At 33.9% G+C, this 22,284-nt stretch overlaps 3 protein-coding genes across 6 annotated transcripts; 2 read left to right on the top strand and 1 right to left on the bottom strand.

Annotated features, from left to right (window-relative positions):
• LOC107812510 (ABC transporter G family member 10-like) lies at positions 1-2,187 on the bottom strand. The gene has a single exon (XM_016637634.2). It carries the CDS (start codon positions 1,843-1,845, stop codon positions 34-36), a length of 1,812 nt encoding a protein of 603 aa, XP_016493120.1. The 5' UTR covers positions 1,846-2,187; the 3' UTR covers positions 1-33.
• A 6,215-nt stretch (positions 2,188-8,402) lies between these two features.
• Positions 8,403-14,237, top strand: LOC107812514 (uncharacterized protein At1g03900). Of its 2 annotated transcripts, none has more exons than XM_016637642.2 (9): positions 8,403-8,515; positions 8,599-8,717; positions 10,772-10,803; positions 11,825-11,925; positions 12,245-12,317; positions 12,504-12,535; positions 13,293-13,383; positions 13,545-13,656; positions 13,744-14,237. In XM_016637642.2, the coding sequence occupies exons 2-9, from the start codon at positions 8,613-8,615 to the stop codon at positions 14,059-14,061; spliced, it is 864 nt and encodes a 287-aa protein (XP_016493128.1). In that variant the 5' UTR covers positions 8,403-8,515; positions 8,599-8,612; the 3' UTR covers positions 14,062-14,237. The 2 variants fall into 2 exon arrangements, with proteins under 2 accessions (XP_016493128.1, XP_016493129.1); XM_016637643.2 differs by lacking the exon at positions 8,403-8,515 and adding an exon at positions 9,972-10,117 and having other exon boundaries at positions 8,586-8,717.
• A 3,212-nt stretch (positions 14,238-17,449) lies between these two features.
• LOC107812513 (uncharacterized) lies at positions 17,450-22,245 on the top strand. 3 transcript variants are annotated; one of them, XM_075223278.1, is made up of 8 exons: positions 17,451-17,619; positions 17,926-17,956; positions 19,268-19,527; positions 19,756-19,999; positions 20,091-20,432; positions 20,543-20,644; positions 21,353-21,514; positions 21,927-22,245. In XM_075223278.1, coding segments are annotated over exons 3-8 (939 nt in total). In that variant the 5' UTR covers positions 17,451-17,619; positions 17,926-17,956; positions 19,268-19,440; the 3' UTR covers positions 21,929-22,245. The 3 variants fall into 3 exon arrangements, with proteins under 3 accessions (XP_075079380.1, XP_075079379.1, XP_075079378.1); XM_075223277.1 differs by lacking the exon at positions 17,926-17,956; XM_075223279.1 differs by lacking the exons at positions 17,926-17,956; positions 21,353-21,514 and having other exon boundaries at positions 17,450-17,619.
• Positions 22,246-22,284: the final 39 nt, after the last annotated feature.

Below are 22,284 nucleotides of genomic sequence, written 5' to 3'. Positions count from 1 at the left end.
TTTCATAGATGAAAGGAAATTTAGTTAGTCATTTCAACATTTGTTTCTGATAGATCTATACCAGAGAATCACAAAACACAAAAACCTGTAACCAAAGATGAAACTTAACATAATACCTATGTTAATCCACTTCTGTGACTCCTCTAAACCGCGTCGCGCCAATAACTGTTCACCATACATTAAGCAAACTCCATCAACTTTCTGTACACACTTCAGTTTGCCATTCTCTCCTCCATACTCATTGATCAAGAAACACTCAAATGGATACTTAAACAGACTCAAATAGTGCACAAATAGCCAGAAAACTGGAATTGATTCCTTCGATATAAAGTACCCCGAGAACAGGAAAAATGCACCTATTAGGCAACCGATAAATGACATTCCTAGAAGGAAATTTGGCACTAGTGCTGAACATGCTGCAACGAACGAATTCCCCATCGCGAATATCATCCATGACACGAGAGTATAGTATGCGAATGCACTGAATTCGTACCTCAATCCGACTAGCCAGTAAACTGGTATAGCATAGAGAAGAGCAACTATTAGAAGGAAAGGGAGGAAAACTATAGTGTTTGCTATATTGTAGGTGTAAATTCTGTAGGCTCCTCTAGATGTTTCCCTCATTAGAATTCTCCTCTCTTCTAAGAAAATTGGTAAAGCTTCTGTGTTGGATGATAACAAGAATGTGAGACTAAAAGCAAAGAATCCAACTTGAGATTGCAGCTCCAAATTCTTTGTGTTGCTATAAGCATTAAAAAATATTGATCCCAAAATTAGTCCCACAAGTAATGCTTGGATTACCTTAGCCAAGAAAAGTTGTTTGGTTCTGAAAATATTCCTGCAGAATCTCTGACTCAGAATTAGTACTTCCTTCAATGGAGAATTAGAGTAAAGAACTTGCTTTTCTTCAGCATTTTTGTTAGGCATATTATCAGTTTCTGTTTCACATTTTTCAATGTCACTTTCTCCAGAATGTAGGCTTTCTGCTAAACTTTCTGTAATATCAATTGCAAATTCAAGAACATTGACATGCTGAGGAATGAAATGTCCAGTGGATTTAAGCTTCTCTTCAAGTAGATGCAAAGATCCATTGTGAAGGACAAATCCATTTGATAGCAACACAGCTTTATCAAACAGTTCAAGAATCCGAAAACCAGGCTGATGAATGGTTAATATAATTGTCTTACCTTGATTCTTAGCCATGGTTTTTAGCAAATACATTAAATGAAAAGCTGAAGCAGAATCAAGACCTGAAGTTGGTTCGTCGAGTAGAATAACAGCAGGATCATGGACTAATTCAACCCCAATTGCAACTCTACGTTTCTCACCACCCGAAATTGTCCTGCTTGAATCACTCCCAACTTTCATACTACCAACATGTTCTAAACCAAGCTCATTCAACAACTTTGTTACTCTATCTTTGGCCTTATCGTCCCCCTCACAAAGCCTGAATCGTGCACTATACATCAAAGTTTCTTCAACAGTGAGAAGTGGGAAAAGAGCTTCATCTTGTGTAACATAGCCTGATATTCTCCTGAAATTTGCAGGCTTCATTGGTTGGTTATTGACAAGAACATGACCAGAAAATCTCGAGGGACCGACATTTCCTGCTAGAATATCCAACAATGTTGTTTTTCCTGCTCCACTTGGACCGGCAACTGCTGTAATTTCCCCTGGTTTGGCTTCACAACTCACATTCCTTAGAATATAATTACTAGACTTGTTGGTAGCCAACTTTTTGACTAACCATTTAAACTCATTATATTTTGGAGGTAGTTTGTAGGAAAGATTTCTTGCTTCAATTTTGTATCTATCAGAATTTGCTGTCTTCACAGGTAAATCCATGGGGAAAAAAAGATAGAAAAATAGCTTTGGAAAGTGAAAGTAAAGAAGGTAGATGGACTAACTCAACAAAAATGGGCACTTTTATATACTTGTTTGCCAGTAAACTAATGTCAAAATATTTGCATGCATGTACTAAGTATGAGACTTCAGACCTAGACCTATTCTTGGATCATGGGATTATTATAATATAAGCTGGCTATTATATACAGTTTTATAACACAAGAGGGCACATGAATTGTGTTGAGGCATGGAAATGCAAGTCATGAAGTTGGCTAAGTAGTCATTTTTGACAGTTTCAAAAAGAATTTGCAACTGAAATAATGGAGTTTGGTTAATTATTTTGTCTGGTTCAATATTATTGTGAGTTAGGAATTTGGCAATTTTCAGGACTGACAAAAATGGATAGAAGTTATACTTAAATGAATAGACCTTAAATAGAGGAGTTGGTGTTACCAATGATATAGGATAAGGTAAGAGTACTACCATTAAAATCTTCATTTATTTGATATGCTAAAGTCAGCACTGACACTTACATGAAAATTTCTACTTTGTGGTTACGTTCTATTTTACCAAGCAAACATGTATCATGTAGCTATATTGACACAATAGTGTGACTAGTTCGTTTTTAATTTAGATCTGGTGTTTTGTGTGTATATTGTAACTGTTGGACGAGTTGGATATTTATGATGCACATAGCATGTGATTGTGAATCTTTTTCACCTCTTGAACTGTTAGGAAGTATCTAAATTCCAAATAAAATGTGATGAATTAGTTATTATTTTTTTTTTAAAAAAAAAGAATGTGTGAGAGATCATGTGTAGACCTTTTTGGATTAGAATAAAGTACGACAAAAGTTGTATAGAGAAAAGCAAAAGGTGGTCTTATACGATTGATCATTAAAAGTTTGGAAGATTTTATATTCAAGCTCTATATTTCGATCGGTTTAAATCAAAGTGAAGGATAAATATTAATTTGAAAAGGCGAAAAGAAAATTACATTTATCTGAATCAGAAGTATAACATAAAACTTTTTTTTTCTCTTCCTCACATAAGGTAAATATAGAAAGTACTACTCCTGCGACTTATTTGAGTAACTTTTATTGAAATGAAGTAATATCATGGAAGCGGTGCACTCGAATAAATCGGGACAAGAAAAAGCTGCACTTTTTTATTATGAGTATTTATTTCCAGGCTGACATATATGTAGTAAGATAAATTACTAGAAATAAAGTTTTCAGTTACAATATTCTATGGCAACCTTTTTAGTCATCATCAGAAGTAAGTGTCGAGTTGCCATAAGAAGTGATAGTTTCAGCAGCGAACTACTTAAGTAGCACATTTTGTTTACTTTTTGTGGCGATCTTTGTTGCCGCAAAAACTAATTTATTTTGTTGGTAAAGTTTGTGGTAACTAAGCTCGCCAAAAAAAGTAAGTTAATGTACAACAAATATATTTAATGTAGGACGCCACTCAAAACGGCGACCTCCTTTTGATGGCGACTAAATAAAGCCCACAGAAAGTCGTCACTGAAAACCTTATTTTATGTAATAATACTACCAAAAGTTCTATGAAACAACACATATTTAATAGGAGTAATCAATTATATTAATTTAATTTATTGAATATTAAGATCCTCAAGTTGCTTAAGGCGTAGAGGGTCGCGAGGTTTGACTTTTACACCTAAGTAAAGAAAATTTTAAATTAAGCAAGGTGATCAATAATCATATGTAACACGAGATGCAATTTTTTTCTCATTTCTTGTTAGATTAGCTTAGTGTTCTGAACTTCACAACCATTTTAAGTTAAATTGTGAGGGGACGAAGTTGAAGATGTTAAATGATACTCTCTCTTTTACCTTAAAAGAACTATAGTATAATGCAATACCTCTCCGACTTTTCGAACGTCCAAATTACATTCCTATTTTCAACCTGCATGCGCGCAAATGACTGCTTACTCGTGAATATTACACTCTTTTAACTAGTTCATCCCATAATTTAGCACTATATAAAAATAGGGTTTTCAAACTCCTTTGACATAGGATGTTACAACTTAACGACCAACCTTTCCCTAATTGCTGTAGACATCACATCTAGTTGACAATTTGCTGATTAAAATACTAGATAAGTGTAATTAAACTAGTTAAATGTTTTGTACATAAACTAATTCTTATGTTCTCCTAAGATACAACAGTCAATTAATTCGGAGCTGCAGCTGTTCTTGTTAAATAGCCATGCTGTAATTTGTGACAGATGTTTTGAGTTTAATATCTTTGGAAAGTGATTTCGTAACTCCATGTATCATTGCGGCGGCCAGCGCCCGTTTGCTTGACTATGAATAGAGAGAGAAGTTAGTTTATTTGGCAAATTTATTGTTAGGCTAAAGTAAACTTTTTACGGGTGTTTCTGTGTAATTTATAGGTCACAGTTTGAGCCATGAAAGCAGCCACTAATGCATGGTAGACTATCTACATCAATATTCTTTAGGTGCGACCCTTTCCTGGATCCTTTGTGAATACGGGATACTTTGTGCATCAGACTATCCTTTTTTTTTCTTTGCCCTAAACTAATCTTTTTAATTGATGGAAATACATTGATACATATGGATAATATTAATATGCGTATATAGATGGTACATACTCTACACAATGATTGTGGATAGGTTAGATGAAGTCCAAGATTCACCCCTTTAATAAACGGGTTGAAGTTTGAGAAAAATACTTCATTTTATATCAAAATTAAATAATTTAATTTTAAAAATAAAAAAGTTAAAGTAAATATACGTATTACGAGTTTTCATTAAACTGAATAATTTTTCACAAAATTGGCCCTAATCTTCCCAGTTTACCAAGACTCTTTTTTTTATATTTTTAAATTGAAGTATTTCCAGCAATCGTACAATCTAATTAGCTGAGTCTAACTTCTTTTTTATTTGAATGATGGTTTTCAGCAGAACTAGTACTGCTTACTCAACAACTACTGGTTTAGTTGGTGAAATAATATTCTCTTTCTGGATATCTTAGACCATTCCTACTTCTAATTTCTTTATTTCTACGACAAACAAAAAGGAATGGATACATCTTAGGCCTAGGATATTTATATTTAAGACCATTGTGTAAGCAACAAATTTTCTATATATTAGAAGAGAAAGATTTTTGACATGTCTAGTTAGTGTCTTTTTAAAAAAGCTTGAGGATAATTCAGTCATTTAGCATATTTTTATAGGTGGCCCTTTTTTACCTTTCACAAATACTAGGTGTAGTTTTTTGGTTTCTTTCTCAGCCACCCCATCCTTTTCCCATCTTCGGTCCCAATATCTTCTCCATCGTTTTTTCCATGGATTCTAGAGCATTGTTCTCACTCTTTCCCTATTGTAGCCTCTGGAATCACATGAGTTTCCTTCGTTTGTCACTCGATTTTCCGTCGTTTGTCACTTCGAAAGCTTAACCCAAAGCACGAACAAACTGTTGCAATTCAGTCTTACTTTCCCTCTTCGTTATCGCTCTGTGTGCTCTGTTGCTTCTTGGCCACAAGCCCACCTTCATCCTCCGAAATCTCTTTGTTTGTGGAAGAGTTAGGCTTCAAGGCAAAGCTTTTGTTCGCTGCCAAGTCACGCGAGAAAAGAGGAGAAAAATTGTACGTGATTTTTGAGACAAATTCACTCGTTACTAACTCATGTTATATAGATTGATGCAATCTGATAAAAAGAGGACCTTATAACACAAGTCTAATATATGATGCTACAAAAGAATAAAGTGATCAACCAGAGAGAAGAAAAAATCAGCACTCTATACGAGAGAACAAAAAATTGAGCCCTCTTTGGGGAATAATAAATGCAAATATAGATTACCACTTATAAAATTCTCCCTATAATGAGAAGAAGATTCTGCGGTGGATGAAGCGGAGTGTACGTCTTGGTTTATCATGAAAATACCTCTTCCGAGTTTTACTACTTCTTTTACCTTTTTAATGCCTACTAAATGTCACAATTAATTTTATCATAGTACTTCTATCAATTCCATATATTCACCTGCAAATATATATTTTCATAATTGGTTGGTGTTTATTTGATTTCGAAAGCTATATAAGTGGTAATATAGTCTTCTCTTAAGCTGATGTTTTTGAATGACCGATGTTGGCTATTAAGTTGGACAATATAGCATGTTGCTCACAGTTGATGTTTAGGATGTGCTTGTGTTGTGCTTGAAATTACAACAATATCTATGTATTTGGGTATTATCTTCATAATAGTTAATTGTGGTTGGACTGAACAATTCTAGAGCCATACAATATTCTTATGTCATCTTTTTTACATATTTTTGTATAGGAAAGTTTCATATTACTTCCATGTTGTATAGAAAATAATTTTTCTTGTGGATATCCATATTGGTTTCTTTATGGACAACTGTTTTCAATGAGAACCATTACACACTTAAACATAAATTCTTAGGTATATATTTTCATTTTTTTAAAAAAAAAATAGATAATATTTTAATTCCGGTTAGGTTGAAATCGTGCTGGTTTATGTCCAAATGTTGACCATATTTTTTCTGCCTATTTAACTAATTACATAAGTTATGTTAAAGCTCTAAATGACTATTTTCTAATTTGAGTTATTCTCTCAAGGAAAAAACATATGACTTTTCTGGAAGGGTCTGAACTAAGAGAAAAGTTCTTAATCATGATGTATATATCAAAAAGCAAGCACATAATAGCTATTATTTTGCCAAGATTAATCTATTTGAGAAAGGAGAGAAACATAAGATGCTTTAAAGATAAGGAACTTCAGTTCAACATGTGAAATATCCTACTCTTTTTTCATGAGCAAAACTTCAATTCAACATCTGAAATATCCTACTCTTTTATACTTTTGGTGTAAAATGTAAATCTTTGAATATTAATAATATATAACTAATGCTTGATTTCATTAATTTTCTCAATAGCTGGAAGCACTTTTATGCCTTTGGTATTTTGTCATAATGAACATTTTGGTTGATACTGCTGGATCTGCCGGTCTTTGTCTGATCATTGTGAAAAAAAGGTATTAACTTGTTTATTGAGAGAGAAAAGCCTCAATTTTTAACTCATATGTGATTAATTTATTTGAAGACCAAAGTGATTCATTGAGCTTAGGTTTGATAACCCTTTGTGTTATAATTTGTTTTCTGTTTGTGGGGTTGATTTGTAGGATTATGATGGCGAATTTTGTAACTGTACGAGGCATGACGGATTTGGTCCTATACATTATTATTTCTGCTAATGGCTCCTGTTTTCAAATTGGAGTTTAACTTGCCCAATAGGATGTTGTCCAGTATCTAAGAGTTAGAGAAGACTTTACAGAGTGCTGTCATTTGAAACAGTTGGCTCTTCTAACTAAGAGTGCATGGGAATAATAACATTCTAATATATTTCGGCTTCACACTTCATGTACAATTTTTTTCATGGAACAGGGAGAGTTGATGCTTCAGAGATATACAATTATCTGTAATGATTACCAACCTAAAAGATGTAAAATGCACTATATGGAGAAACCCTCCAATGGTAGTGTCTGTGTAATTTTAGTATGGAGTGCTTCATGAGTATTTTTTTAAATATTTGTATCTGAGACTCAAACTTCTGAGTGCGATTGGATGCTTATAGCTGAGGCTCAAAACTCTTTTGAGTCATGACACATGACAGACATCCTATATCATTAACTGATTATTCTAACGCATCCTTGCCCCAAAAAATGAATTTTAAATCTAATATATTGGGCCCGCCTAGTATCACAAGTACTGAATGCTAATAATAAGTGAAGCTAATTACTCAAAAAAATAAATAAGAGAGACATTTTATTGCATCAGGTTTAAATTACGTTGATACTTTAGATATTGGTCATTATATTTGTGTTCCGCAATTGGAGAGGTCATTTTTTAAAAAGAAAGTGTGAACTTTTAAAAAAAGTTAAAAGAAATGCACATGACTAATTAGAACGAAATATAATTGATCGGCACTCCCGAACAATCACTGGAATGTAGAGCCGAAAGCCTTTGATCCTTTGTTATAACAAGATAACCGTACTACAAGTTGCTACTGAATCTCATCTTTTTCATAATGAACTAATGCTAGAAGCACATTTTGATTTAACACTATGTCATACCAAAAAAAAAAAAAAAAAAAAAAAAAAAAAATGGGAGCCATGTCTAAGTTAAACTTGGAGATGAAAGACTTGTTTGCTTTGTCGATAGTGAAGTAACACTAAATTCGTAAAATTATTATCCTAGGTTGAAGTTGGTAAAATTATTATCCTAGGTAGAAACAAGTTAATAGGACCATTTTACTAGTATTAGTTTAACTCTTATATTCTTCATTCATTCTAATTTATTCTTCAGAAAAGTCCACAAAAATCACTTTAAATTGTAATTTTATTTTTTTCTAATCAATTCACTAGTTTTCTATTGCATTTTGTTCAGTCATGTGAAAAAAGAATCTCTATTATAAAAATATTCTACCCAGCTTACACCATCAACAACGACAAAAATGTTTTAAAAAAATTAATTTGACACTTAACAAAGTGAATAATAAAAGAAGAAAAGGAAAATAAAAAGGACATTTGCCCTCTTGGAAAAGAAACGCGAAAATTAATCAAAAATCCCAAACAAGCCCCTTAAGTTTCATAAAAAAACTCTAATACTGGTGAGTTTCCACTTTTACTCTGATCTTGCACTTTCAATTGAATGGAATTGGAATTAAGATTTTGTGCATCAACTGTATAACAGATTAGATTAGATCAATGGAGAAAGAAAAGAAAATAACAGAAGAAGAAGGGAGCCCAGAAATTGAAGAAGAACCCATTGAAGTCCCTCTCTTTCAAGTTCGTGAATGTTATGTTTACTTGGTAATTTATTTTTTCTCTCCCTTTTTCTTTTATTTTTTTACTGTTTCTTGTAAATGTCGTCCTGGGGTTTGGGAACTTTAGCTTCTTGATTCTTTGTTATTCCAATTTATTAATACCCATTTGAGTTGGACTTGGATCAGTTATGGGTATTAGACTATACTTAACATATGTAATCTTTAACCATTTTCCTTTTAAAAAGACACATTATTTGACAGTATTTAGATCAAATGAGTTCGAGTAGAGTGGCATGGATATAGTGGATTCGTATAGCTGACCCAACTAGTTTTGGTTTTGAGGCGTGGTTGATTGATTGATTGAGTCTTTCACTGTTTTATTTGAGATATCTATTACCTTTAAATGGTTCTTGTGATGTGTATTAGATTTTGCAATTTTTATAGTAGCTTTCAAGATGCCTTTCTTTTACTTCTGGCTCAGTGGTAAGGTAATTCTTCGATTGTAATGTGGTTTCTCTTTTGATTGAAAAGTTGTGGCAATTCTTTTGTACACCATTGGATGTATGATGTTATTGGACAGCCTATTTGATTATTGGATTACTGAAAGAAGAATGATTTTCTTGGATAAAGATGACGTCCCTATTTAGGCAGTTAATGGGAAGTCAAATATTGGCTCGTGAGTTTGGGGTGATACTGATGCCTATCACAGATGGGTTTGTAGTGGTGCCATTGCTTGTGCCCTATAGTGGCGTTTTCATCCCGTCTTGTTTATCTTCAACATTGACTTCATATCTTTTACTTGTGTGGCATTAAATGGTTACTTGTGATATTATTAGCTTTTGCAACTTCATCAAGCTGCCATTTTTATAGTTTCTAGCCCTGTGGTAAGATCATTCTTCTATTCGGATAACTGTACTGCTTTGGTGTTGTAGTGGGACTTCTGTTTTGGTAGAAAACTTGTCGCTAAATTTTCTTTCACCATTCAATATATGATGTTTTCGGAGAGCTAGTTTTTATGTTGGATTGGTGAAAAAGGGCTGAATTTTTTTCAAAAGACATTAGTCTTTTAGAAACCTAATGGGGCTGGTTTGAGCAATGGTTGATAGTTCCTATTTAGGCAGTTATTTTGGAAGTCAAATATTGGTCCATGATTTTAGGGTGATCTTGATGAACACACAGGACTTTTAGTGGTGGCATTGCTTGTGCCATAGTCGTCTTTTCATCTGCATTGTTTATCTCCGACATTGACTTCAACCCTTTTTCTAGTGTCTTGATCATTTTTTTTTGAACAATCTTGCAGATATAAAAGAAAATTAAAGAGTGGTCTTTTGCTTGTAGCAAACCTCCAAGTAGTAGTAAATAATTAGATTGGTTTTCTTGTCCTGGAAAATGTTGGTCTTCTCATCCTATGAGCCCATATCCATAAGTAGCATCATAGTGCTCAAGGTAACTTTTCAATATATACTTGGTTTAATGTTGAAAATTTGGAGAAAAGTTTGCTAAAGAAAAGTGACAAGTTATTGAGTCTCATTCCACCTTCTGGATTGACTAAATAGGGAAGTCCTCAAAGTGGTTCCTAAACATCTAACTTCACTTTTGGAATGCGATATGTGGAGTGTGTTATGACCAGTGAAGCCCTATTCCTTTAATCTTTCTCTGGAATAACACTTTATATGTAACTCTTCTGATAGTTGCTGTCTTTTAAAGTGGGTCTTACTGTAGGAGTTTGGGGACCTTGAGCCTCAAAATTTGCTCCTAATAACTGAAATTTGTGTATTTGCATTGTAAACTTATCCTTGATCTGGCTGATAATCCTCATCTATCATTTTATCCTTTTCTATTGACTTTTATAGTTTTCATTCTAACGATAAGAATGGAATCTGTATACACTGTAGTCCTTCTCAACCTATCACAGCTTATGCTAATTATTGAGCTCGCCAACTCTATTGGATAACTTTTGACCCTTGAAGGACCCATTTCATTCATCCGTTGTTTTTCCTTTGCTTGGTGGGATATGTTTGCATTGGCTGCAGTTCTGTCATTGATAGATTAGAAAGGAAAACAACTCAAACTAACATTCATATATTTGCCACTATGCAGATCCCTCCGAGGAAAACTGCAGCTTCATACAGGTTCAACCAATTGAATTCATCGAAAATTCTTGATTCATGCACTTAATGTTTCATTCATCGAAAAGAAAACTTTATTAATTCAATATCTTTTAATGTTGGTCTATTCCTGATGACATTTCCACCTAATTATTTGAGTATATATTTCTGTGATTTAGTCCTCCAAATTTTAGGAGATTCTTGTAAATAATTTAAGTAAAAGCCATTGAATGAAAAATAAAAGAAAAATTCATCAAAATAAAACATATAAAAATAGACAAATAACTGCATAAATAGAAGGTGAATCAATGAGATCATGATAAGCGAAATTGAAATTTACTTCATGAGGAAGTGTTAGTAACATCGGGATAAATGTCATATAGCTGATAAAAAAGATATATGTCATATAGAGAATCTTGATGTAGCTTTTTCCCTAACTCTATGCAGTAACTATTTGATGTAGCTCTTTGCTATTTCTTTCTTACATCCCTGTTTTCATGACACCTATATTCAATTGAAGAAAAATCATCTCTCGCGATACATGTGAAACTTGCTTGTGTGGTGGTTAAACAGAAACAAACATATGGACGGGGTCAAGCATGTGTGAGCAATGTTTCCGCTGTTGGGTTTAATGTCTTCCAGGCACAAGATATGATAACCATTTGATAGTTTCATACTACATGGATTGTCAACAATTTTGTTTTTAGGGAGGTTATGATCATCTTTGTTTGTTATCTTCTGTGAAATCCTGCAAAATTTCTTGGTTGTTCTGTTCGGTCGGAGTAAAAAAATTTTGATCTGAAGAAACAATGAAAAAGAGCTATATATTGTAATTGTATGTGTGATATTATGACTTTCTTCAAGTCCTCTTGATGGAATTCCTATATTGATTTTGTTGGCACAATAGTGATTTGCTCCTTCTTTATGTTGAGCTGCATGTGCACTTCATATAGATCTTTGGTTGAGAGAGACAATGACAACCTTCTTTAATTAGCTGTTTGACATTACAGGCCAGAATATTTCATTGACTTTAAGCTCTTTGTAGGGCTGATGAATGGAATGTTAATAAATGGGCATGGGAAGGTACATTGAAGGTTTTAAGCAAGGGCGAAGAGTGCATCATCAAACTGGAAGACAAGGAAACAGGTCAGTTTACTTGCGGATTAGCTTTTTGGAAAATCTCTAATCAAACAATCAGCGGAAATTCTCAATCTCTTATTTTACACCTCTATCCATGGTGTACATAAATGCACAAAGTGGCTATAAAAGAATTTCTATTATTTGTACTAAAAGCTACTCTAGGAGGAATTACTATTTTATGCGGTGCTAACAATTTAATAACAATCTTTATGGCCCCACAATGTTTCAGTTTATTCTCCTATTAATTGTTACTGTAGAAGTTGGGATAATTAAAATGTTTTTTATTGACTTGTAATCTCCTTTCTTACTTGTACATTGAATGCAGGTGAATTGTATGCTCGGGCATTTCTCAGAGATGGGGAACCACATCCGGTGGAGCCTGTAATCGATAGTAGCAGGTATATATAGCTTCTGATCAATATGATTCACCTCCTTTTGATTCTATTGTCCTGATTTGTAAGCAGTCTAATGACTTCTTAGACTTCTCTGCCAGATTCTAGCTGTTTCTAACGGTGTTATTAGTTTACAAATTCAAATTAACAGTAGCTGCTCCGGTACTCACTGTTTATTTTCTTCTCTTGCAGATACTTTGTTCTTCGGATTGAAGAGAATATTGGTATCTACGATGCTCTCATATTCTTTCAGTTTTGTAATTTTAATTCGTTATAGTAGAACAGGATATCTGTTGTATCATTTTACCTTTAGTTCATGTAGAGCATGCATTGTTTACACTCACACACACGCACACACATGTACATGGAACAAATCTGCTGATACTGCGGCATTAGAGGTTGAATAAACCCAAATTATAGCTCCCTGGGGCAATGGGGGGGAGGGGGATGTAAAAGATCTTACAAGAATCCAGGTCAGATTTTTGCGTAGGTGTGTAGTTGATATTCTGTTATTAGCTTACCAGATTTCTGACACAAGATCTTTATGGGTCCCAAAAGTAGTTGATTCTTTTGTGTCACCTTATACGCTTATCAGGTTATGGGATGCCAGTTCAACTCGAGGTACACATGTCTCAAGTGTAACCTAGGAGCAGTCGAGGTTAATAGTACGGAATTTTCTGTTCTTCTGGGTTTCCAAACATAGCATCTGCTTATGTACCATAACCTGTTTCATAGTCATTACTGCAGTGACGCTATTAGGTCCATCACAAACTTTACACGTTAGAAAATGCTTATGTATATTGCTGTTTGGAGTTGCATGCGTAGGTTTTCAACCATGCTATAATCAACCGTGATCCGTGATGCTTACGACCCTACTTCCGGTGTTCTTCAAGACAAGCTAACCAGAAACTAACATTCTTCTTATACTTTAGCTTCTAATCCTTTACTTCGTACTTTAAGTGTAATCCTTTACTTGTACAGGTGGTCGCCTCAGGCATGCTTTTATTGGCATTGGATTTCGAGAAAGACCTGAAGCCTATGACTTTCAAGCTGCTCTTCACGACCATATGAAGTATGTTGCTTTCTCGTCTTCACTATGCATGTTCCCTTTTGCCTCTCTTTCCATAGTCGTTTTTATTTAGGATCGATAGGAAATAGTCAATTTAATGAGGTGCTTCTTATTTGTTATGTGTTTAATGTCTTTGTTGATCTGATCCAAAAAATGCTAAACAGATACCTGAATAAGAAGAAAACTGCAGAAGAGATGGAGCAACAATACCAGAAATCCTCATCAGTTGACTACAGTTTGAAAGAGGGAGAAACCTTGAAACTTCAAATAAAGAATGTTAGTATTTATGGATCCTGTCTTAACATATTGACCTGTCATTATATTACTCTGCCATCCAGTAACATCGGCTGTTTTTGGCAACAGAAAACTGGTGGCAGCACCATAAGGTCCAAGTTCTTTGAGCAGGGTCTAAATAATCTATCATTGGAGGAAAAGGCCAACCGAAAGGATTCGACAATATTAATCAAGCCACCACCACCTCCTCCAGCACCACTTTCACCTGTTGATACTGCTGCAAAATCTCCCCCAGTATCACCATCCAAATTTAGTCTTGAGCAATCTGCTGAAACCAAGGACTCCGCGTCAGCAAAAGAGCAGCCAATTAAACCAGAATCACTTAAAGATCAAGGTCCCCAAGATGTTGAAGATGATGACTTTGGGGATTTTCAAGCAGCTGGATGAATGTTTTGTTGGAAACTCAGTACAATTGGAAAACTAAAGTTCAAAGTTCAAAGTTCATACTAGATACTGTTGTTGAATGCCTTGGTACATATGATGTGTATTATAGTTTTCACTCCATATCTTTATTGTCTTTCTTATACACCTTTTTGCCTAAAGAGCCTTTCATTTTCTTTAAAGCAACTTTTATCTGGTGGGAGATGCAAGTTCTCTGCTAAAATCAATTGATGTACCCTATGAACTTATTTTTTTAATCATCTGGTGTCCGGAATCTATCAGCCCATTAATCCGAATTTGTACCATGAAAAGTCAACGAAGGCTTGAACTCGATATCTTTGGTTAAATGTCAAGAATTTTTTCCCATTACACCATACTCTTTGGTGATTTATGAACTTTTTATTTTATTTTGTGAAAGGACTTAACGTTGTTGTATTTGAATTATCTTGTGTTTAGTTTCACCAACAATCGAGGTGAAACCTAATCTATACAAAGAATCTTACGGATTATCTACTATAACTAATAAGTAGTACTACTATTTATTTAAATTCATCGTATCAAAACATTCTTTTCCTTATTAAATGTTAAAACAACTGTTATAAAAATATTTCCTTTTGGGCTCCAGTTGACTTTTGAGCAAGTGGATCTTCTAAATTAGTTGATTTGCAAGTGCGCTTTTAAGACGCATTCTTGTTCACCAATTTCAAATGTTTCTTTATTGTTCAAGTGAAGGAATAATTAGTTTTGAATGAATTTATTAATTTAGGAAGATGATAAAATTATTTTTCCCTAAATTTCAAGATTCATGCTTCAATACTTGAATCTTATCCTTAGAATTAGGGGTGTCAATGGTTCGGTTCGGTCGGTTATTTTATAAATTTTACACCATACTAATTTTTCGGTTATTCTATTATGTATAATCAATATTACACTTTTCGAAACCGTCACAATCATATCGGTTTCTCGTCGGTATCGGTACGGCTCGGTTTATTTTCGGTATTTTTTAAAATGTCATATAAAAATCAGTAGTAGAAGTAAAATGCAATAGCATACGTACTTTTATAGAATTTAGCAAAATTCTTTAGATATTTTTAAATTTTTAAGGGTTATGAATTAAGAAAATATGAAAGATGGCTAGAGTATAGATCCATTAACTACTCTACAACAACGTAAAAGAAACTAAACAAATAAATATAAAGAAAATATAAAGCACTAGAGTGGAAAGATATTAACGAAGATGGGTCTGATACTCAAGAATAAAGTCTATACAAGATTAAATATTCAAAAAGATAAATCTAAATCATACGAAATAAAACGTAATCAATACATTGTAGTTTGCTACTCATAATCGATACAAATACCTTGTATCTTGCTAGTGAATATGTTGGAAATGATTTAGTTTCAATGAGAGTAGCATAATAGGTTTGGAAATTATGATTTTGAGTTTATTACTTTTTGACTTGTAATTATTTTCATAATTCTAAGACCCAAGGAAAATTTACTGTTTTATTATTTTTAAACTTAATATATAAAGGGAAAATGCATAAGTACCCCCTGACCTATACTCGAATTTCCAACTACACACTTTTTCTTTGCGGGAATCCTATTACCCCCCTAAACTTATTTTAAATGTAATTATTTGCATCCTTAACGATGACAACCAAACTCTTGGCAAGTGGTGAGATACACGCGCCCCACATATATTTTTAGTACTTTTTTTATTCTTTCTTCTTTTTCTTATCCTTTTTTCTTATTTCTTATTATTCTCATTTTTATTTTGTTATTTCATTCTCTTTATTTTTGTTTTGGTCACCGGCGGCATAAAATGGTAGCCGTCGGAATTTCACAAACACCATTTTTTCCGGCGATTTTTTTTTTCCGACAACAGATTTTTATCCCGATCTAAGTGTGTTTTGTTTTATATATATATATATAATTTTTTTTGAAAGTATAATTTATGTGTGGGAGGAAGAGCAAAAGAAATAAAATTGAATGTAAGCTGAGAAAACTTTTTCCAGCTAAAATTTCAATACATCATTTTTTTTCCGGCGTGGGAAAGTTTTCCGATGATGAATTTTTCCCCCAAATCTGAGTGTATTTTGCTTTGCTTATGAATAGATCTTTTTGAGAGTTTAATTTTTGTGTGAAAAGAAAAAATAGAAGAAAAACCGTTAGACAAAGTCACCGGTGAATGAATATCCGCCGGAATTAGAGAAGAAAGGAAAAAAAAGTAAAAGAAAAAAGACAAAGAAAAAGAAAAAAAAAAGTAAGAAAAAATGGTAATAAAAAATAAAAAATAATCTAAAAAATCGTTTTTTCCTTCTTCTCACTCTCCCAAGGGAGAGTGAAATACACACACTCTGCCACGTCAACATTAAGGGTGCAAATAATTCCATTTAAAATAAGTTTAGGGGGGGGGGGGAGAGTAATGGGATTCCCGCAAAGAAAAAATGTGCAGTTGGGATTTCAGGTATAGGTCATGGGGTACTTATGCATCTTTTCATATATAAATATATTTTTCACATGTAAATTTATTTGGTAAGGTTCGGTTTTTTTCGGTTTATTTTCATAAAATAAAAAACCTACCCTAATTATCGGTACGGTTATAGATTTATATAAAAACCTACGGTTTTATTAAAAGAAACCTAAAAATGAATTCGATACGATACGGTTCGGTCGGTTTAGTCGGTTTTTAAATATCATTTGACACCACTGCTTAGAATAATTATCCCCATTCTACTTGATGTTGATATGGGTGATAGGGCCCCAAAAAAGGCACGAATATAAATAAGCTTTGTCAATATGTCAATAAATTTTCTATTTTGAAAGAAAGGTTTCAAAACGAACTTTGTAGAGTGAAAAAAATCGATTGAATTGGATTAACCAGTAGGATGATCCTTTACCCTTTTTTGCTTCTTTTATTAAATCAATACAAATACAGAAAAATAAATTTTCCTTTCACTATTTATATTTATAGCGTTTGTAAATGTATTAGCAACCTTATGCAATCTTTTCAAAAATTTTAAATTATTTGAATTTGAAAATGATGGGATATTTCTTTCAAATTTACTTCAATATTTCTTTTTTTTTTACAAAATACTAATATCTTATATACTAATCAAGACCTTTCATTTTAATTTATATAGTTTGATTCAGTGCGAAAATCAAGAAAAAAAATTAAAATATACATTAACATTTTAATGTAGATAAAACTTTCGAAATTTGTGTTTGAAACAATATATTATAAAATATACATTAAAACTTCTCATTAAATTAAAATAAAATGTTTGTGATTATATTATTTTTAGATAGAGAAGTGTCATTCATTTTCTTTTTGCGCACACGTGTCAAAAATCCATGTAGAAGAAAACTATGTGAAGTCCGTCTCAACTCAACTCTGTGTACGTTTCAGAATTTTCCTATTCAAGAAAACTCTCTTACCCACTCCGTTTCTCTATCCCACTTCGTATTTTCTACTTTTTGTTCGGAATCCCTTTCTTGTAAAAACTTGATTCTTTTTGTATTCCGCTGAAATAATTGTTGGTTTCTGCTTCTTGCTACTACGTAAGTTCCTCTACTTCAACTCTACTAATCATTTTTCCTTGTTTACCACTACCCCTTTTTGTCTTTCCCTTTTTCCTTTCTTTTTTGTTGATAAAGACCCCCTCTTTTTTGGATTTATTTTTTTAATTAGTACGGCTTTCTCCTTTCTGGGCTGTGCTTCTTGATCGTGGTAAAAATGATTTTTTTTTTTTTTTTTGGTGTTTTTCTCTGAAGAAATTGTGGGAAAAAATAGTTTATTTTTAGTCTATGCTGAGGATTGCTCTGATTTTTTTTGCTTATGCTTATCTTATAAATGGATGGATGCAGCTGTTTTGGATATTGAAATTGTGGGGTTTAGGTAAAGTAGCTTGCTTTCTTCTCTTTTGTGTGTGATTGTTTTCTTAGGTGTTTGGAATGCTTTTCTTGGAAACTTGGTATGAGCCTGGTTTGGCTAATAAGGAAGCTCTTAAACCCTCTTGACTTTGGATGACCAAAATGGCTTTGGAATCTTGAGTTCTGCAGATATTCTATTGCCAAAAAGGTTCATTTAATTAAATGAAAAACGTTTTCCACAAATTTTGCCCATACTAATCTGTTAAGAATAGTTTTCTTAGGGCCATAAAAAAGAAGTCTTTTAGAGCAGTTCTGAGTTTTATATGCTGAAGGCATTGAAAAGCCACTTTGCTAAGTAACCCCTTTGATGCATTTGGCTGTAACATTATACCGTTCCCTTATCTGTTTCTATGAGGAGTTTGGTTTGCTGTTGGATTTGTGAAACAACGGACATAAGTTTTTGAATGTCGGAACATGGGGAATACTTAACAGGTGAGCTTATGAGATAGCTATTAGATGGTTAGTCGTTTAGGACCTATATACGTTCTATTTTAGATGTTTCAATTTGAGTCAATTTGTTAATTTGTCGATCTTCCTACTCCGGATAATGTTTTCAACTTGTCTATATCATAAGATGAAGAAAAAGAATATAATGAATGAAGGGGTTTGTGCTATTTTAATTTTCTGATATAATTAAATGTTTTATTAGAATAATTTCTACCTGTCTGGTGATTCAAATGCATGATGTATGTAATTTTGCTTATGAAAATTTGATCCTATGAGCGTATGGAAAATATGAACTTCATGCTGAAGATTGATATTCAGTTGTATTCTTTTTTATAGTTGGGAATTTGATTTTGTTCTTCTTGGTGATTTTGATGGGGTGGCTCATTGTTAATTTTGAGCGGCCAAACAATCAATTGTAGGAGATAAATTCTGGTCTTATTACTGTTCTTACCTAATCCTTATGTTGCATTCTTAACATGTTGAGAAAGATTAGCGTAGAAAAAGGGTGTGGTTTTCCTTGGAAGGAAGTGCTAATAGAAATCTGTCTTTAAGAGAAAAATTGTGAGGGCTTGTCATGCTTTTAATGTGAAGTCATTAGCAAGTAAGGGTGATACTAAAATAAATATATCTGTTGAAAAGTTTCTTTATTTGTCTTAACTCTTAAATCCTGTATGCTCCTAATATCAAGGAGGCTTAACATATTAAATAGGAGTACTACATTTCCTTATTTTTTTGGGTAATGACGTTTGGTGTCTCGTTAAGAAAGAGGGCAGTTGAGTCGGCTTAAATTAGTCATCATTGATTAACAAATTCATTGTTCTTGAAACAGGTTGAAATTGGTGGCTGACTTAGCTCAAGAGAACTCTATAATTGTGTGCAACTCATAAGAAAGTCCATTCTAATAGTGCAACAACTTGTCTGAAATTTCTGCAGCTGGGAAGCTATAAAACCTTGCGGAACTAACTTGATAGAATCCCTGTAAAGTTGACAACCTATTCCACGATGGACTTGAAAGCTATATCATGGGTTGGAAACATATACCAAAAGTTCGAAACTATGTGTTTGGAGATGGAAGAGGCTATGTACCAGGTGAACTGCACTCTTTCAGTTTCTATTCCCTATTTAATTATTAAATATGTTCGATATTACTTGTTTCCTTGTACTTCCTTGAGTTAATTTGCTTATAGCTGAAATTCTGCATCCTGCATGTTGCTATTTTGGCTGTTGTCTGAAAAATTGTACTATCTGTTATTGACCCTGCTAAGTTTTGACCAAATGGGTTATAATCAGCATAACTAAGAGTGTGATAAATTACAGGACACTGTTAAATATGTCGAAAATCAGGTGAACACTGTTGGTACGAATGTCAAGAGATTCTATTCAGAGGTGCTGCAAGATGTTCATCCTCAATATAACATTGATCCTGTGAAAGTCGCAGCTGCTGACTTGTCTCTGAACCCTTATGCTCACTATGAAATTGACAAGAAGCTGAAAGCAAACCTTAAGGGAAGCACCAGAGGATTCAGTAACAAATTAAATGATGACACTCAAGTGATCAAGGGTACAAAATACAAGTGCTGATTATTCATCATTTACTATTTAATCTCTTTGGTCAGACAGATCTGCTAATATTATTTTTCCTGAGATCTCAGGGAAAAACAAAAGCGGAGGAGTCTATAAACGTCAAAATGATGGAATCAAAGAAATTGTTAGAGACAGCCACCCAACTAAGAAATCTGATGCTATCTGTCTTGCATCAGGCGATGCAATTAAATTAGCTTCAAGTGCTGAGGTTAGAGGCGGTTTTGAAATGGCATCGGACCATGTAACTCTGACTTCAGCTCTGGCCTCAGTTAAAGGATCTGACTATGGAGAAACGGCAAGTAATGTTTGTGACCACACTATAGAAACTAATGTGCCAGCAGCTGGTGCTTCAACTAATTCTGCGGCGTCTGTCAAGGCATCAGTTGAATCCGTTGGGAAGAAGCAAGCAGGTTCCAGCTCTATCTCAGTTGGTGGCTTTTTCACCAGACTCTTGTAGTATAATGTCTAGCAGTTTTCTTCACTTCTTATTTGCTCTCTTTTACTTCTACATTGGCAACAGATACATGTACAAAGGAGCTGGCTTGTAATACAAGATTGGAAATTAGCACAAATACTCGGAACAATGATTTTGCTACTGAGGATATCAATGAGTCCCATGAAGGTATTGACAGATTCTAGTTATCAATTAAAACTGAAGAAATATTGTGTGTGTGTACCTTCCCATTTTGCGGTGTAACACTGAATCAAGAGAGACTGCCGTGTACTACTTCTAGGAAAACTGTATACCAAGTGGTACCTCATCAGATGTTATAATTAATTACCCAAAATCATGTTATTATAGCATAAATATACATTGGATTGCGGGAATGAGTCACACAGAGATTAGATTGAACTAAGTCGGCACACCTGTAGGAGTTAAATCAGCTAACAAAAGTTGGTTCATCTCAGTAAGGCCACACACTGAGACCTCTTGGGACTGCTGGAGGTTAGATGCGCAGTCGTGCTCCTGAAAATGAGGAGTCAGTATGTGCTATTGACCATTTATGGTTTGTCAGCCATTATAAGATTATATAGTTGCACTTCACCTTCTTTCTTGGGAATTTGGAGAAAACTACAGTGTTTGCATCACTCTTCCTTCATCCCAGCAAACAAATGTACTCCCCATCCGCATGTCTCACTCTGTCAAAGAAAATTTAGAAGGTCCTTAGGTCGTCTTCATTTTCCTATTCTATCCACTTTAAGATCAAATGCACCAAAGGGATGTTTGTGAGACTAACCAGCATGTGTCTGCCTTTCAGATTACTTCATTGTATCTAGGATTATCATTTTCTCAAACCTATTTCTATAACAACATTTTACTCTTTTACAGGAAGGTCAGATAATTTGCCTTCTGATTTGTCCAAGTATGACATTAATGAGTCGGAAGTGGAATTTGTTGAGAAATTTGACGAATCCCAGTTGGAGGAAACATGTGTCATGGTCGAAGGGGACAGGATTCATGTTCCACTGGGCCCAGTCAAACAGAAGTCATGCTCTTCCTCATCCCCGTCCTCCCCCCCCCCCCCTCTTTATATATACACGCACACTACTCCCGCCATCCCAATTTATGGGGTGGTGTTTCACTAGGCATGGAGTTTAAGAAAGAAAGACTTTTGGAACTTGTGGTCTAAAACAAGCTGTAAACATTTGTGTGGCTTTAAATCATCTTATTAGGGGTAAAATGGAAAGTTTCAAGTTGAATTATTTGTAAATTAAGGAAGTATGACACTATTTTTGGGATAAACTAAAAAGGAAAGTATGACAAATTGGGACAGAGGGAGTATATTCTTTCTTGTATTTACTCCTTTAATTCATTTTTTGTTTTAGGAGGGGCCGGGGGGTGTCAATATTGTTTGAATGTGTCTTTTAGATCTTTGTTGACTGTTTTTATCATAATTTCTCAGAAGAAGCTTCGGGAGGCATTCTCCACAAGAAAGAGCTTGACAAGGAAAGAGTATGAACAACTTGGAGCACTATATGGAGATCAACTGTTTAACCAAGAAGCTGAAGACAAGGTGATGCCTGTTCTTGCCATGAATTCAAACACTAAGAAGTTATCTGCTAATGATCATCCTGAATCTGAGTGGGAGATTCTGTAGTTATGATGATGCTGTAAATAGTATTGTTGCTTTTCCAATTACTGCATGGCGTGCTTGAGAAACAAACATTGAGAGATGATGCACCAACTGTTTATGTTATAATCCCATTAATTGCTTTATAAAATTGCATACGGTATCTATAATCCGTTCCTCTAGTAGTGTA

Source organism: Nicotiana tabacum, chromosome 10 (assembly GCF_000715075.1).
Source record: "Nicotiana tabacum cultivar K326 chromosome 10, ASM71507v2, whole genome shotgun sequence".
NCBI lineage: Eukaryota > Viridiplantae > Streptophyta > Magnoliopsida > Solanales > Solanaceae > Nicotiana > Nicotiana tabacum.
This window is presented reverse-complemented; position numbering and strand designations above follow the sequence as displayed.

Bases quoted from the DNA above. Each gene is read 5' to 3' on its own strand.
- LOC107812510 (XM_016637634.2), bottom strand. From the start codon at position 1,845: ATGGATTTACCTGTGAAGACAGCAAATTCTGATAGATACAAAATTGAA.
- LOC107812514 (XM_016637642.2), top strand. From the start codon at position 8,613: ATGGAGAAAGAAAAGAAAATAACAGAAGAAGAAGGGAGCCCAGAAATT. The intron at 10,804-11,824 runs GTTCAACCAATT...AGCTCTTTGTAG, and splicing joins AAAACTGCAGCTTCATACAG to GGCTGATGAATGGAATGTTA. The intron at 11,926-12,244 runs GTCAGTTTACTT...CATTGAATGCAG, and splicing joins ACTGGAAGACAAGGAAACAG to GTGAATTGTATGCTCGGGCA.
- LOC107812513 (XM_075223277.1), top strand. From the start codon at position 19,441: ATGGACTTGAAAGCTATATCATGGGTTGGAAACATATACCAAAAGTTC. The intron at 20,000-20,090 runs GTACAAAATACA...CTGAGATCTCAG, and splicing joins TGACACTCAAGTGATCAAGG to GGAAAAACAAAAGCGGAGGA. The intron at 20,433-20,542 runs GTTCCAGCTCTA...CATTGGCAACAG, and splicing joins CGTTGGGAAGAAGCAAGCAG to ATACATGTACAAAGGAGCTG.